Raw genomic sequence first — 15,216 nt, 5'->3', positions numbered from 1 at the left:
CTCTGTGGGAATAGGTTTAAGAGAAATTGAGGGCACAGAAAGTACCTGCTTCAGCACTAGCATATGTGGAAAAAAGACTGGCCAGAGTTTTCATTGATGACTTCTGGTACAGCCCGACCACAGTCTCGTTCAGCGGATCCTTGTTCTTGTCAAGCCAGCCGGCAATGTTGTAGTCCACGGTGCCCGCATAGTGCACCAGCGAGAAGTGGGCCTCAGCTTTGCCTTTGACAACCTTAGGCTTCTGGAAGTTGGCAGACTTGCCAAGGTGCTGGTCATACAGCTTGTTCTTGAAGGAAGTATCTGTGGCCTTGGGGAACATGCACTCCTCTTCCAGGATGGAGAAGATACCCAGTGGCTGAATTCAGAAAAGAAGACATTGGTGTCTACTTACCTTGTCTCAAAAGATATAGATACAGTGACTGTTATTTGATCAGATTATGATCATTCCTTAATTTTATTTATAAAGTAAAACAGAGTCACAGCTCAAGTCTTTTAATTATCACTAGAATGACTTTTGCACTATTTTTCACATTCAATCCACAGCATCATTTTTTACTTTAAATAATTTTTGTTTTTAATTATAGTTGATACACAATATTATATTAATTTCAAGTGTATACCCCAATGATGAGATAGTTACATAACTAAGTGATCATCCCAATAAATCTCATACCCATCCGACACCATACATAATATTGTACAATTTTACAATATTATTGAGTATATTTCCTATATATACTGTATATACTATATATACAGCATACTTTACATCCCCAGGACTACAGTAACTACTAATTTGTACTGATTAATCCCTTCACCATTTCCACTAATCCCTCCAACATCCCTCTTATTTGGCAACCATCAAAATGTTCTCTGTATCTATGAGTCTGTTTCTGTTCTGCTTATTTATTTGTGTTGATTTTTAGATTCAATTGTTGATAGATATGTACTTATTGCCATCTTATTATTCACATTTTTAATTTTTTTTCTTTTTAAGGAAGACTCTTTAACATTTTATATAATACTGGTTTGGTGATGATGAACTCCTTTAGCTTCGTCTTGTCTGGGAAGCTCTTTATCTGTTCATCCATTCTAAATGATAGCTTTGCTGGGTAGAGTAATCTTGGTGGTAGGTCCTTCTTTTTCATCACTTTAAGTATTTTTTGCTAATCCCTTCTGGCCTGCAAAGTTTCTGTTGAGAATGAGCTGACAGTCTTGTGGGAGCTCCCTTGTAGGTCTCTAACTGCTTTTTTTCTTGCTGCTTTTAAGATCCTCTCTTTGTATCTAACCTGTTGCATTTCCATTATGATGTGTCTTGGTGTGGGCCTCTTTGGATTTTTCTTGTTTTGGATTCTCTGTACTTCCTGGATTATATGTGTACTTCCTTCTCCAGGTTAAGGAAGTTTTCTGTCATTATTTTTTCACATAGGTTTTCAGTTTCTTGCTCTCTTCTCCTTTTGGCAACCTCATGATGTGAATGTTGGTATGCTTGTGGTTCTCCCAGAGGCTCCATGTAGTACTCTCATTTTTGGGCTCTTCTTTCTTTTTATACAGCATCATTTTTATTAAAAGAGGAGCTGGATACAAACTCCAGATGTCAGCACAGCATGTGGGGGGTGTTAAAAGGTTCTGTATTTATCATACTTTTTTTCTTATTGAGTGATTTAATCTGTTGTCAAAGTTTTATTTTGCTATGAAAAGGACTTATTTATAAGGATGTTTACTTTATGTGCAATAATTAAACAGAGTAAATAACCCAAACCTTATTTAAGACATTTTGTGATTTAATCTCCTTAAAGATAGATTATGAAGCATAAGCAATTTGACTTCTTGACTTCCAAACAGATTAGCTTTCATATAAGACCTAGCAGTGTTACCTGTGCATTAATTTTTATTTAGGAAAAAGACTTATTTCTATTAGATCATGATGGAGATAAACTTAGAACAAGTGAAGTAGTTCTTCTAGTGAATCAGATCATCAATAAAGTCTTCAGTGCTGCTTTAAAATTGGATTTGAGCAAGTATTAAAAGAAAGTTGGTTGGAACAAAATGAAATGAAACACTCTGGTCCCTCTTATGTAAAAGTTGAAAAGAAAAAGTTACTTTTAAATAGTAATTTTCTAATTGGTTCTGAAATCAATCTATTTAAGATTAAAATCATACTTTCTAGAGTTGCTTAAGACACTTGGAAAAGTTTTCCTTACAGTTCAGTCTTTCTTTAGAAGTCATACAGACCTTCTCAATGAGCTCAATGCAGGCAGCCAGGTCCATCCCGAAGTCAATGAATGTCCACTCAATGCCTTCCTTCTTGTACTCCTCCTGCTCCAGCACAAACATGTGGTGGTTGAAAAACTGTTGCAGTTTCTCGTTGGTGAAGTTGATGCACAGCTGCTCCAAGCTATTAAACTGCACAAAATTTCCAACATTAAATGGATTTTATAGCAATAAAATTCATCACTGAAAAATATTTTATTGAAAACATGCAGAAGATAGTAACGAAATAAAATTTAAACTAATTGTTTTTTCTTCAAAAATCCCAGGGAAAAATTATTATTTTTGGCATGAACTCCTCTTTGTGAATTCTGGGCATTATTTAAAGGCATAACTATTAGTCACAGAGCAAGAGTTCTGGTAGATTATACCCCCTTCTATCTCTAAGATTGCATGGATAATAATACCCATTAAAAGTAACCATGATCATATGAGTTATGGTTCAGACCTAAGGGTGAAAGTAATTTAGTCGAAAACTTCATTTCTTTCACCACCCCCTCTCTCCAGTACAAGAAAAAGTTCACATTTTCACTTTTGACTGTCACATTATTAAGGAAAGCTTACCTAATTATCTGTTCTATTCATATCAAAAATTTAGCAAATCCTCCTTGTCAGGTCTGTGAAAGTAGGGATCTGAAGTGGTATAGCAACTGAAGATCTGACTCTTTGTTACAGTTTACATCCTCATTTTATACATGATAAAGCTGATGCCCCAGAAGGGAAATGTTATATGTTACCTCAGCCTGGAAGAGAAGACTACAAACATTCTTTATGCTTGTACCTGTAGGTCCTTTCTCTTCCACGAGAGATGCCTTGTGTATGGACCAAATGGTACAGAGCTGGATTCCTGTTCTGGCTTTGCCTGATGTGGCTTTAGGATCTTTAGCAAGTGTTTTGACTTTCTTGATCTCAGTTTCTCCACGTGTATTAATAATTAGCAGTAATATTAATTACTTCTTGGTATGTTGTTTTGAAGATTAAATAAGGTAATTTTTTTCTCATTAAACTTTGTTTTACTGGGTCTCAAAATTCTGTGACAGATTTTCGGTCAACTTGTTTCCATTAAAAAGTACTATTTAAAAAACTAATAATTTATAAACTGCCACACACAAAAAAAACCCCAAGTGGTCCACAAAACATTCTACTTCCCATTCTAAGAGTTTTACAATGCATTGTAATCATTACCCAGGCTTTTACTATTAAACTTAAATGGCCAATTGAGACAAACAGTTCTGTCACTGTTCTTCCATCATTATTAAGACTGGGGTGGCAGGTATTGGGGATAATATTTATTTAGACTTCTGAGCTTTCTGGGCAGACTTGGTGACTTTGCCAAGTGATCCTTGTGCTCCTTGAAGTGCTTAGTATAGTGCCAGAAATACACTGACTTCTCAACAAGTGCCAGCTGTTATTATTACATTCTGTTACCTCCTAGATATTTTGGAAGTAAGTCTAGGAGCACTGTTGGAGAAAGCAATATAAAAACCACAAATGTAAATGAATAATGATAATATCTAGTATATCAAAGTCCAGATTACCTTCCTCCTACTTTTTATTAATATGGAGATAACTCACATCAAAGATCTCAAAGCCAGCGATGTCCAAGACCCCAATGAAGTACTGCCTGGGCTGCTTGGTGTCCAGCTGCTGGTTGATGCGGGTGACCATCCACAGGAACATCTTCTCATAGACGGCTTTGGCCAGGGCACCCACAGAGTTGTATACCTTCATGAACAGATAGTATTTTTGGTGTTATTAAAGGCATTATTAAAGGAGTAATGCTTGCTAGCATTCTTAAAGGCCTGGGATATATGTGATTCATTGGGGTTGTGGTACTAACCTGCTGTACAGTCTGGCCTTTGGTAACATACTCATTACCGACCTTGACCCTGGGATAGCAGAGGGCTTTGAGCAGGTCGGCAGAGTTCAGATTCTGGAGATAAGCTGCCTTGTCAGCAACTGCAGATATATAAATCAAGAAATGATTAATGGCAGATATCCTCTTTAACCTATCTTTCTATTTTTCTCCAATCCATTTTTTTATTATTTAAATACAATTTATAAATTAATCTATAGAGGATCAGATGAGGCCTCTGTATATTAGCAGATATACTTGCTAATCAGCAGTCTTTGTAATCACCAGGTTACACTGGTCTTTGGTAATTTATTGCAGGCAGCTTTTTGAGTAATTCATCAACTTAAACATATGCTCAGTGCTATGGAAATATTTTAAAGTAAGGCACAAGCCATAATTCTGGCTATTAAGACACAGTAGGTATAGTTGGAGGGATAAGATAAATACATCTTAATATTCACTGTTAGGGATGGTTAAAATAATATTTGGATCTTTATCTTAGTTTTGTTCCTCCCAATTTCATCTTATTGGGTCAGTTTCTTTATCTGAAAATGTGGGACTTAAATTTTACTAGAGAGTCTCTAAGATTCTATCAGTGACTATAATATAAATGCCACATTTCAGGTAAAAATAACTGCTGAAAAGTTTAGGGGAAGGAGAGAATGTCAAGTTGCGATGTCAGGAAGGGCTTCAAGGAGCAGATAACTTTGCTTTCATGGTAGGTCCTATATGTTCCATATCCTTTCCATATGAAGAGTATATGATTTTTCTAAGTTCATTTTTAATTTTATTTGCTGCCTAGACTGTCTACAGGTTAATATATAGACAACATACACATGCACACAGATATTTAGAAACATCCTTCACCCAGAGCTGTGTTTGGGTATATCCTGTATTCCCAGCCACTAGGTTTACCTAGCTAGTGCTGAAATAGACCAGTAGGTCAAGTTATCTTACATACCTGTCTGTACACCATTGCCAAGGTAAAAGCAGGAGCACTATTTCATCTCATTGTCTTTCTAATGATCTGACTCTTCAGGTTGCACTTTTAAAGATATCCCCTTATAAGTGGTTCACTAGGGTTCATTTTAACTTACTTGGACAGGATGGAAATTAGAAGATATGGAGATGTGAAGGAAAGTGGGTAAAGAAAGCATGAGATGTGTATAAATGTGTGTATGCCCTTCAGATGTCTGCCTACAACGGAGACTTGAGTTTAGAATAAGCTTTTTTTCTTCTTGCCATATCCTCTAATTTGAACACAGGTGGAGCCACATTTGATACCTTCAGTGCCGTCTGGCTCAGCTTGCTCCTCACGCTGCTTTTGCTTGAATTTCATGTTCCCATAATGCATTACTGCCCCTGTGAGCTTATAGATGGACACTTTCTCTTCAGGAGAAAAGCCCAGGATGTCAATGGCACTCTGCCAGGAGAAATGAGAGGACAAAGATTAGGATAAAAGAGACTAACTTATTTAGGAGAATTTATACTGCATCCTAAGGCAACCACACGTACAGTGGGTTTGCTATTGTCATTCCCATACATAATGATTTTTAAAATAAGTGTGTGTGTTTGTGTATATCTTACATCTGTGGCCATCAGCTCTTCCTGGTCATCAATGCTGGGGACCGTGATCTCCCCTTGACTGACGAAGGCATAGTCATATGGGTTGGTGGTGATCAGGAGCATTTCTGGGCACATGGGATTCAGTGGATACATTTTACATTAGAAGTTGTAACAAAAAATATTAATTTTCATCTGTGAATTTAAGATCTTTCTTACCAATCAGATCTGGCTTCTTATTGGAAGTAATCTGATAAAATATGTGGTAACTTCTTTCTGCTTTTAGCTGGAAAGTAACTCTAGACTTTTCTAGAAGATCTGGAAAGAAGAAAAGGCAATAAATATTGAATTAGAAGACACTATAAATGCTGGTGAGATATTAAATGACCCTTGGTGTCTTGACCACAACTGGGGGCATTATGAAGGCTACACTGAGATTTCACTTTGAAGATCAATCCTCTTCATGCTACATACATGAATTTCAAACATGTGTGGCAACTACCCAAGGTTCTTACCATCTAAGATTAGAGACTGAAGCATACTTGTGCAAGGAAAAGTAAACTTTTCCTATGGGGACCTGTGGCCTCTGTATAATAATTAATTCTTAACATCCCTTCCTTCCTTAGATCACCTCACACTCTGTGGTTATGGGGCTTCCTTGAAGCACTAAAGCTCAAGTCAAGAGCAAATCACAGAGATTTTTTTTAAACCTATAGGTAACTTTAGGGACCCATAAATAGCCCTAGTGTTTGTCTTGGGGAAAAAAATGTCATAGTTGCTTCTGAGGCAGGAATTCTTGAATGTGCTACAGAACGATCAGCCTGAGATTGAGGTGAATGGAGCACACAGTGGATTATGGATAAGCCTGGCATTGGCTCATGGGCAAAACTGGCAGCAGGCTCAATGCATACCAACTGGAATGCAAAATATTTCTCAAGTGAAATCACTTGCCTCTGTTTTGATTATCAATGATCCTATTACTCACATGTTTCAATATCTGCAGAAGCCAACTTCCCTGTAGTACCAAAGTGGATTCTAATGAATTTACCCTTGAAAAGAGAACGATTATTTAGTATTAAAAATTTGAAGCACACAGTAATATAACTGGAATGATAGTTCTGGCATTTAAGGGCTGAGAAAACCCTTCTGTGATTAAGACACTTACAAAGCGAGAAGAGTTGTCGTTCCTCACGGTCTTGGCATTGCCAAAGGCCTCCAGTAGGGGGTTGGCACTGATGATTTGATCTTCCAGAGTCCCCTGCAAAGCCAGGAGCAGAGCTCACATCTGAGGCTCCAGACTTCCCGAGAGCCCCGGCAGCCTTGATTCTGACTCTGGCTCTCAGACTCACCTTCATTTTGCCAGCAGTAGCTTCCTCCTTCTTTTTCTCCCCAGTAACTGCAATTGTTGCAAAGTACTGGATGACACGCTTTGTGTTCACTGTCTTCCCTGCACCAGATTCTCCGCTGTCAAATAGAACCAGAGAAGAGATCAGAACTACAGCTCACATTGTCAACATCTAAGACGATCACCACAAACCAGAGAAGAAAAATACCACGTACGTGATCAGGATGGACTGGTTCTCACGATCTGTGAAAGAGAAATCAAGACCATTAAAATTTTTTTTAAGTAAAAAGAAAAAGTCAATATGAAGATTTTTGAAGCAGTTTAGATCAAACACAGCTTGTCCTTTTTAACATTTTGAAGATATTGCCTATAATTTTTGTGTTGTGTTTAGCCCACCCAGATAGCACTTGCCTCTCAGAGTGAAAATGAGAGGCAAAGAATCATCTATTTCTTTTTGTATTTTATTAATTTTTATAACTTTTGTTTTGGGAAATTTCAAACATATACAAAGGTAAAGACAATAAAAGTAGAGAAAATAAAGGACCCTCATATACCTATCATACAGCTCAATTATTATCATTTGGTCAATTTTTATAATCTATATAGCCCATCCCAATCTCCCTAGATTGTTTTAGAGAAAATCCCAGGCATCATTTAATTTCATATAGAAATACTTCAGTAAGAATCACAGAATTTTGATGTTTCAGCAGGTAAAGAAGCTGAGACCCAGACAGAAATAAGTGACTTTTCTGATAATTACATAAGTTGTTAAGGTCAAAGATATTCAGGTCTTTTGACTTCCAGTTGACATATTTTTCTGCTATCTGCCTCCTTCCCAGTTCCTGATATCATTAATTTGATGCCGGTGATATTAAATAAGGAAGGGTTCTGGAATTCTAAGTGTTCAAGTGTTCATGTTCATTTATTTTTTTTTGAAGGCTTTTTTTTTTAAGAGATTCTCTTTATTTTTATTATGAGTAAGCACAATCTCAGATCAGTACAACTAGCTTCACAGCTGATATTAGTAGAAATTATTCCAAAATTATTCTTAGGTCACAAATAACTAGTATATTGCATAAAAGGAAAAAATTACACCCAATAAAGAAGAAGATATCCTGTGTGTGTTTCTATGGCAATGAGTTTATGCCTCAAATTTTGTCTGGTTAATTATCCACCACTTACCTAATGGATTCAGTCAGTCTCTTACAGAGAACCATATAGACTAAAGGTAGTGTCTGGGACATATGCGCATACCAAGTTTACAGTGTATACTGTTACTAGAAAAATATTCAGGATATAAGAAAATTCCTCTGTGGAAGGATCCCAAAATGCTTTATATAAAGCATTATCATTTACTTTTATTTCCCATTTTATTTCAGATATATTTTTAAATAATAAAAACAAAAATTTTCACTAGTTATAAAACTATGTTGATTTATACCAATCTTCTGATATGTTAAAGCTCTAATTCTATACTGAAAGATTAGAGATTTTAGAGAATTCTAAATATAAATATAATTTAGAGAATTCTCTAAAATCTATTCATAAAAATATATACAAATCTGGATATTATTTAGATGTAGATACAGATTTTAGAGAACGTTAAAGTTCTAGTCAGGGAAGTATATATAGATTTTGGAACATACTCAGATTGATTTCTTTTTCCAGTAGAAGAAAAGTCATGAAAGACCATTATCATATCTAGTGGGAGCATAGATACAAAAACAATGCTCTAGTTTTTTTTTTGGCAATGCTAGAATAACATCAACCAGGTCCACAGTTTTGCACGGTTTTATACATAAATCATGTTCGGGAGGCACAAATAATCTTTAATTTGGAGCAGTTCCAGAGCTTGGGGAGGCCTTGGTTGGGGTGGTGGCAGTGTTAATGCAGCTGCTGATTATTAAAACCTTTGAAATGAGCCAGCATTTGGATAATTTCTAGAAGGTAGTTAGCTTCTGTTGACAACCAAAGAACAGTTTACTGGCATGAAATCCTTATAGAACTTCTGGTTGGTTTGTAATAGAAGATTCCTATTTAATTCCTTTCTCTTTTCTCTCCTCCTTTAAAGGACAATTTAAAAACAAGTGCAACAAAGTAAACAAAAGAACAAACCCCAATCAGTTAACAAAATCCCATGGACCAACAGGGAACACAGGAATTTAAAATATTTCCAAATTTGCTGTGTGAAGATAAAAGATATTAATGCTGTATTTGGGCCTATAATGTGTATAAAAGCTTTTTGTTTATATTTCGATAAGGCAGGAATAAAAGACTGAAACATTTTTTAAAAACATTTCCAAAGGAAGAGCGGTTTTTATTTTCTTCCATTCTAATAGGAAAAATCCTTCAAAATCTTTGGGAGGAAAGCCATAGCTTCACTTTTTTTTTTTACTCTTGTATTACTCCAAAGGTTAACAATATTAGCTATGTCCTTTAAAGATAAAGGGAAGAATTCACAAAGCTTTCCAGCTATAGCTGGTAACTATTTTCCTTGATTATTGTGGATGTGGCTTAGATTTTGAACATTTTTTTCTATCCAGATTACAAAGTAAAAAATATGGGAAAGCATAGGTATGTTTACAGAGTTCTGTTAATTATTTCAACTAAGCTTCCAGTTACTAGCTGGGTTAGCTTGGGCAGGTCAGTGAACTCGGTGAGCTCCACTGTATTCATTTGTAAAATGGAGATGGCTGGCTGCTGCTAAGAATATGTGACATTACAGCTCTGAAAGTCCTTTGAAAACAGTGAAGCCCCATGTGGCTACCATGTAGTATTATAATCAAGGCCCAGACAAAATCTGTTCGTAAAAGATTCTATTGCCACATTCCTGTAAACAGGTGAATCACTCACTCACCAGTCAGCATGAACTGATAGGCGTTGTCAGAGATGGAGAAGATGTGGGGCGGGGCCTCTTGGCGCTTTTTGCCTCGGTAGGCGGCCACCACCTCGGGGTTGTACACCGGCAGCCACTTGTAGGGGTTGACAGTGACACAGAAAAGGCCCGAGTAGGTCTGAGAAAATCAGAAAATGTAACATGTGGATGTTGTCTTTACTCAGAGAGATAAATGGAATAAACAGATGCTCACGTAGATCATCCAGGCTGCATAACGCTCTTTGAGGTTGTACAGCACTCCAGGCTCGTGCAGGTGAGTCATCATGGCCATGTCCTCGATCTTGTCGAATTTAGGAGGGTTCATAGGGAATACCTGGTCATCTTTCACTGTCAGAGTCTGGCAAGTACAGCAAGAGACCAGTTTGTATTAATGGTTGGAGGTAGGACTTATGTTTATTGGTTTGTTTTGGTTATAACCTACACTTCCAGACATTGTCCTTTAAATAAAGTCACAAAAAGATATTCATTTTAGAGTTTTATGCTAAAAAAATTCTGTTTCCTATGATGAACTTGGAGCCTACATATTTAAAAATATTTTTTTCCCTCCACATCCCTTGTCCCATGTTTATCAGTTTATGTCTTTAGGCTAAATTTTTTATTTTTCCTTCCCATTCATTATGAGAAACTTCACTTTTGGGGAGCGGGGAGTAATGGGGATATTAATACATTAATTAACTTAGTAAATAATACTTCTTCTGATAGGAGGAGTTAGTTTTTTATTTCTCCCAAGTGTGGGAGTTAGGCTGGGAAGTAGGAATTGAAGGGAAATGGTAGAGGCCAATACTAGTGTGTTCAAGTCCTGTGGGGAGTTGAGAAGGTGAGAAATGAGGTTACTCCTGAGAAATTCTTTTGCTTTCTATCTTATATTCATACGTGGACTAGAAAGGTGCTTGTATTGGCAGTAGGCTTAACAATTCCTACCAAGGAAGGCCTCAACTGGAAGTGAGGAGATAGAAGAATAAAGTGGGACCTATTTTCTCTTTACTTTTTTACTTACTGCGCCATTTTCTGTCTTTACAGTTACTTTTCCTACTTCCTTGCTTTGTATGGTGCCTTTCACATAGGCTTCCTTGGGCTCCACGACGAAGACTGATGTTTTAGCATCAAAGGGCTTGTTTTGGGCCTCAATCCTCTCCTTTTCTGATTTTCGAAGGTAGGGAGCAGCTACGCCAAAAACAGCCATTTCAGCATCTGAACTCATGGCTGCTGCTTATTTAACAGGGGATTCTGCCTATCAGAGGAAATGGGAAAGCAGGAAAAATAGAAATCAGAAGTCATACATGTGACTTAGCATTTAAAGTAAAAGAAATGCTGAACCTATTGCCTAGGCTGTAACTTTCCTTTCAAACTGTCATTACCAGTGTTCTAACAAAGAAACACTAACACAGAACTGATTTGGAAAGAGATTGTCATTTGAATCTTCATTTCTGGGACTTTGAAAATTCCCTTCCCAGATTGTATGTATGTAGATCCTGTGGGCTAGGGTGCCTACAATTGAATGAGAATGGAGTCCTTGTATGTTTTAAACTGTAAAAATATCTATAGCTAAAACTGTTGGTGGATTGTTGTATAGCAACTGTCATTCTTTAATCCCCACTTTTGCCTCTGCATGTTTCCATCTGCCATATGCTAGGGCAGTCATAGTTAGGAAGGAAATTTTGGTTCAAATAAAAGTTGATGTTTTCAGAGGTATCAAACATCCTTGCCTGTTTAGATGGCCCTTTTATAACTCATAAGCCAAAAAACTATTTTTAACATCTACTTTATGTTAATATTTGGTGTTATGTCTTTCAGTAGGTTGTTAAAAGACCTCATAATAAATTCTCAGTTCTCTGGGTTTGTTGTTATTTGGTTTGTTGCCAAGAGATAGCATTGCCTCAACTCCAAAGTCTTTTTGACACTCTCTTTTTGGCGTGAGAGATTTCAGCTCTTAGTTAACAGATCTAACCATAGAGAAATGAGAACTTCAACATGAAGAAGGCCTCTTCTTCCTACACATTCCACAGCTGCTGTCCTTTCCATCCAGAAAAAGAAAGACAAAAATGTAAGAGTTCATCCCATGTGTGTAAGCCATTGTCCTCTGATTGATAGATAATGGCCCTATCTATCAGTGGCATGTTAGATTGATTGCGTCTTTCCTTTATTTCAGGTACACATTACTTGGGGAAAGACCAGGAGCTCTTCCAATTTAGGTACTATATTTAGCACTCTGTGGGTATAATACTTGTTCCTTTTTGATGAACAATGATATTTTTAAAAACAACAGTGACTTTTTAGAAAGTAGTTGAAATATGGTTTTAACAAGATGTTTGGTTGTTAACATTTTAAGATGAGAATTTTTCTAGGGTGTTTAAAAAATCTTGGTGAAATGTTTTAAGTGTTCAATGTTTTGCTGTCGAGGGAGGTCTAAGTGAAGCTGAGAATTCACTGTCAAAATTAATTCTGGCTTAAAGGGTCCTTTAATCATGGAACTCAGATGAGGGTAGTCTTTGAGAATTAGATATTCTGAAAAAATTTATAAGCTGTCATTCATTTCAGAAGCACCATCTAACATAACTGCAAAACCATAGAAATGGTGTATAATTAAGAGCTGTTCCCAGCTTCATTAGACTAATTCCTCTATGTCATCAATAACTGAATAAGTTGAAATCTTACCTTTGGAATTCCAGATGAAAATTCAAGTTCAGAAGTGTCTAACACTGTAAAACAACAAGTTTTTTAGGAAAATTTTTTATTAGCTATGCTCTGAAATTCTAGTAAGATAGTTACAGAATTAAATTTCCCCTGCTCTAAAGCTTAGCACTATGAAAATAAAAGCCAGAGTTGGGTGGAACAGTTTCATGCTGAGAGGTGGGTCATGGGGTAAGCCTTTTCTGCCCTGCTGGGGTCCTTCAAGCCTCAAGACCCCCATCACTTACCTCTGGGTTCTTGGAGATAAGACAGTAGGAATCTGTTGTGCTTATATAGGAACTAATGTGCTGATGCTGCAGCTATCTTCTCTTTGTTAGGGCAAGACACTTGGCAACATGAACCCTCAGTATAATTTGTACTGACATTTGGCATGTTTGGATATAATTAGAACTATTCATATCATTTTGAGTATGTGAACCAATCTCCTATAAATAATTTAACAAGGGCCAATCTGCTGGCAGAGAATGCTTTTTGGTATGTTGGGAAGGTAATCTTTGACAGTGCCTGGTGGGGCCTCAAAGTAAGTTCCAAAGAGTTATATTCATTTTGCAAATTCTTTCATGCATGCCTATGGTAACTCAATGATCAGATGTTCAGCAACCACATTACTGTCAGGGCCCTAACCACTTTTCCTTATTTGATACAATTAGAGGAACCCTCTAATTCATTCCGTTGGGTCACTGCCAAGTCACTGGACTTGAGCAGCAGAGGCAGTGTGAGAGGAAATTCAACACTGAGTTTCTACCATTGGGCAGTGCCCAGCCACTCAATATTGAAAAAAATTATTATTTCATTAGAAAATAATATATATTCATTTTAGAAAAAATAAGCAAAGAGAAAAAAGTCTATTTTCCCAATATGCAGCAATAATATGACACATAAACATATTTTAAATAGGGCCATACTCTATACACATATATAATATATATACTTGTATATGTCTTGTAACCTGCTTTTAAAATTAATATGTCATTCATGTAAATTGTACCCCATTCTTTAAATAAATTATATGAGGTCTACCTGGAAAAACACCAGCCATTGTTAATTCAACGAGGATGATTTGCGCAACATTGATGTAACCTGGCAGCCAAGGAAAGTGGACTGGAATGTGCAGGCGTGAACAGTGACAACTTCACTGTAGTAGTCAGTGGGGGAGGTAGATGCCATTGAGTGAGCATGTGTACTGTGTGGCTATCACATTCAAAATGACTGAGTGAGTAGAGCAATGAATCTGCATCAGATTATGTGTTAAGTTTGAATATTCCTCCACAGAAACTATTTGGATGATTTAGAAAGCCACAGCTATAGGCAACTCGTGATTGGCAGCTTCATCAGGACAACATGCCCGCTCATAATTCACCTCGCGTGCAGAGTGTTTCAGTGAAACATCAAATCAGCCAGGTTACTCATCCCCTGAAAGCCCAGATTTGGCACCCTATGACTGGCTTTTCCCAAAACTAAAATCACCTTTGAAAGGAAAGAGATTTCAGACCATTGATAAGATTCAGGGAAATGCCATGGGGCAGCTGATGGCACCTTGGGGAACTGTGTGAGGTCCCAAGGTGCCTACTTTGAAGAGGGCTGAGGTGTCATTGTCCTATATACCATGTTTCTTGTATCTTGTGTCTTCTTCAATAAATGCCTCTGTCGTAGTACATGGCTGGATAGTTTCTGGACAGACCTTGTATCATAATTGTAATTTTTAATATTAAAATTTTTTAATTGAATTTATTGTCGTGACATTGGTCAAAAAAATTGTATATGTTTCAAGTGTACAATTCTGCAATACATTATCTGCACATTGCGTTGTGTGCTCAGCATCCGAAGTCTAGTCTTCTGTCACCATTTATCTCCTTTTTACCCTCTTCCACCTAGCCTCACCTACCCTCACCCCTGACCCCCTTCCCTCTGGTAATTATCACACTGTTGTCTGTATCCATGAGTTGATTTCTTTTTTTTGCTTACTCCTTTCACCTATTTCACCCAGCCCCCAAGCCACACTCCCTGCTGACAGCTGTCAGTCTGATCTCTGTAGCTATGAGTGTGTTTCTATTTGTTTATTTTGTTCATTGAATTCCACATGTCAGTGAAATCATAATGTATTTGTCTTTGTCTGGCTGGCTTATTTTACTTAGCATGATACCCTTTAGGTTCATCCATGTTATTGCGAAGGGCAGGTTTCCCTCTTTTTTAAATTTTTAAAATTTTTTTAATTTTTAATTTTTATGGCCAGTACTATTTCATTGTGTAAATGTACCACAGCTTTTTTATCCACTCATCTCCTGTGGGCACTAGGGTTGCTTCCAAATCTTGGCTTTTGTAAATAATGCTGCAATAAACATAGAGGTGCATATATTCTTTCAAATCAGTGTTTTGGGTTTCTTCAAAGATATTCCCATATGTGGAATCACTGGGTCATAAGGCAATTATGCTTTTAATGTTTTGAGGAAACTCCATACCGTTTTCCACAGTGGCTGCACCAGTCTGTATTCCCCCCAACAGTGTATGAGGATTCCCTTTTTTCTACATCCTCACCAACACTTGTCATTTGTAAATTTAATCATGACAGTGATTCTGACAGGTATGAGGTGTTAT

The 15,216-nt window shown here is 36.9% G+C and overlaps 1 protein-coding gene across 1 annotated transcript in view; it reads right to left on the bottom strand.

The window, feature by feature from the left end:
- Positions 1-12,866, bottom strand: part of LOC129068811 (myosin-8) — a 30,457-nt gene extending 17,591 nt beyond the window's left edge. Inside the window, exons 1-16 of the mRNA XM_054571245.1 lie at positions 12,849-12,866; positions 12,586-12,629; positions 10,928-11,161; positions 10,124-10,267; positions 9,892-10,048; positions 7,250-7,277; positions 7,039-7,153; positions 6,855-6,947; positions 6,675-6,738; positions 5,909-6,007; positions 5,714-5,817; positions 5,411-5,549; positions 4,112-4,230; positions 3,847-3,996; positions 2,236-2,406; positions 46-355 (exon numbers count right to left, since the gene is read on the bottom strand). Of these exons, the coding sequence (XP_054427220.1) occupies positions 46-355; positions 2,236-2,406; positions 3,847-3,996; positions 4,112-4,230; positions 5,411-5,549; positions 5,714-5,817; positions 5,909-6,007; positions 6,675-6,738; positions 6,855-6,947; positions 7,039-7,153; positions 7,250-7,277; positions 9,892-10,048; positions 10,124-10,267; positions 10,928-11,131 (1,897 nt within the window). The 5' untranslated portion in view covers positions 11,132-11,161; positions 12,586-12,629; positions 12,849-12,866. The remainder of the gene's footprint in view (positions 1-45; positions 356-2,235; positions 2,407-3,846; positions 3,997-4,111; positions 4,231-5,410; positions 5,550-5,713; positions 5,818-5,908; positions 6,008-6,674; positions 6,739-6,854; positions 6,948-7,038; positions 7,154-7,249; positions 7,278-9,891; positions 10,049-10,123; positions 10,268-10,927; positions 11,162-12,585; positions 12,630-12,848) is intronic.
- Positions 12,867-15,216: the final 2,350 nt, after the last annotated feature.

This window comes from Pteronotus mesoamericanus, unplaced genomic scaffold (assembly GCF_021234165.1).
Source record: "Pteronotus mesoamericanus isolate MK-2021 breed Mesoamerican mustached bat unplaced genomic scaffold, CSHL_Meso_final contig_22, whole genome shotgun sequence".
Lineage (NCBI taxonomy): Eukaryota > Metazoa > Chordata > Mammalia > Chiroptera > Mormoopidae > Pteronotus > Pteronotus mesoamericanus.
Note: the sequence above shows the minus strand (reverse complement) of the source record. Positions and strands in the feature narration are given on the sequence as shown.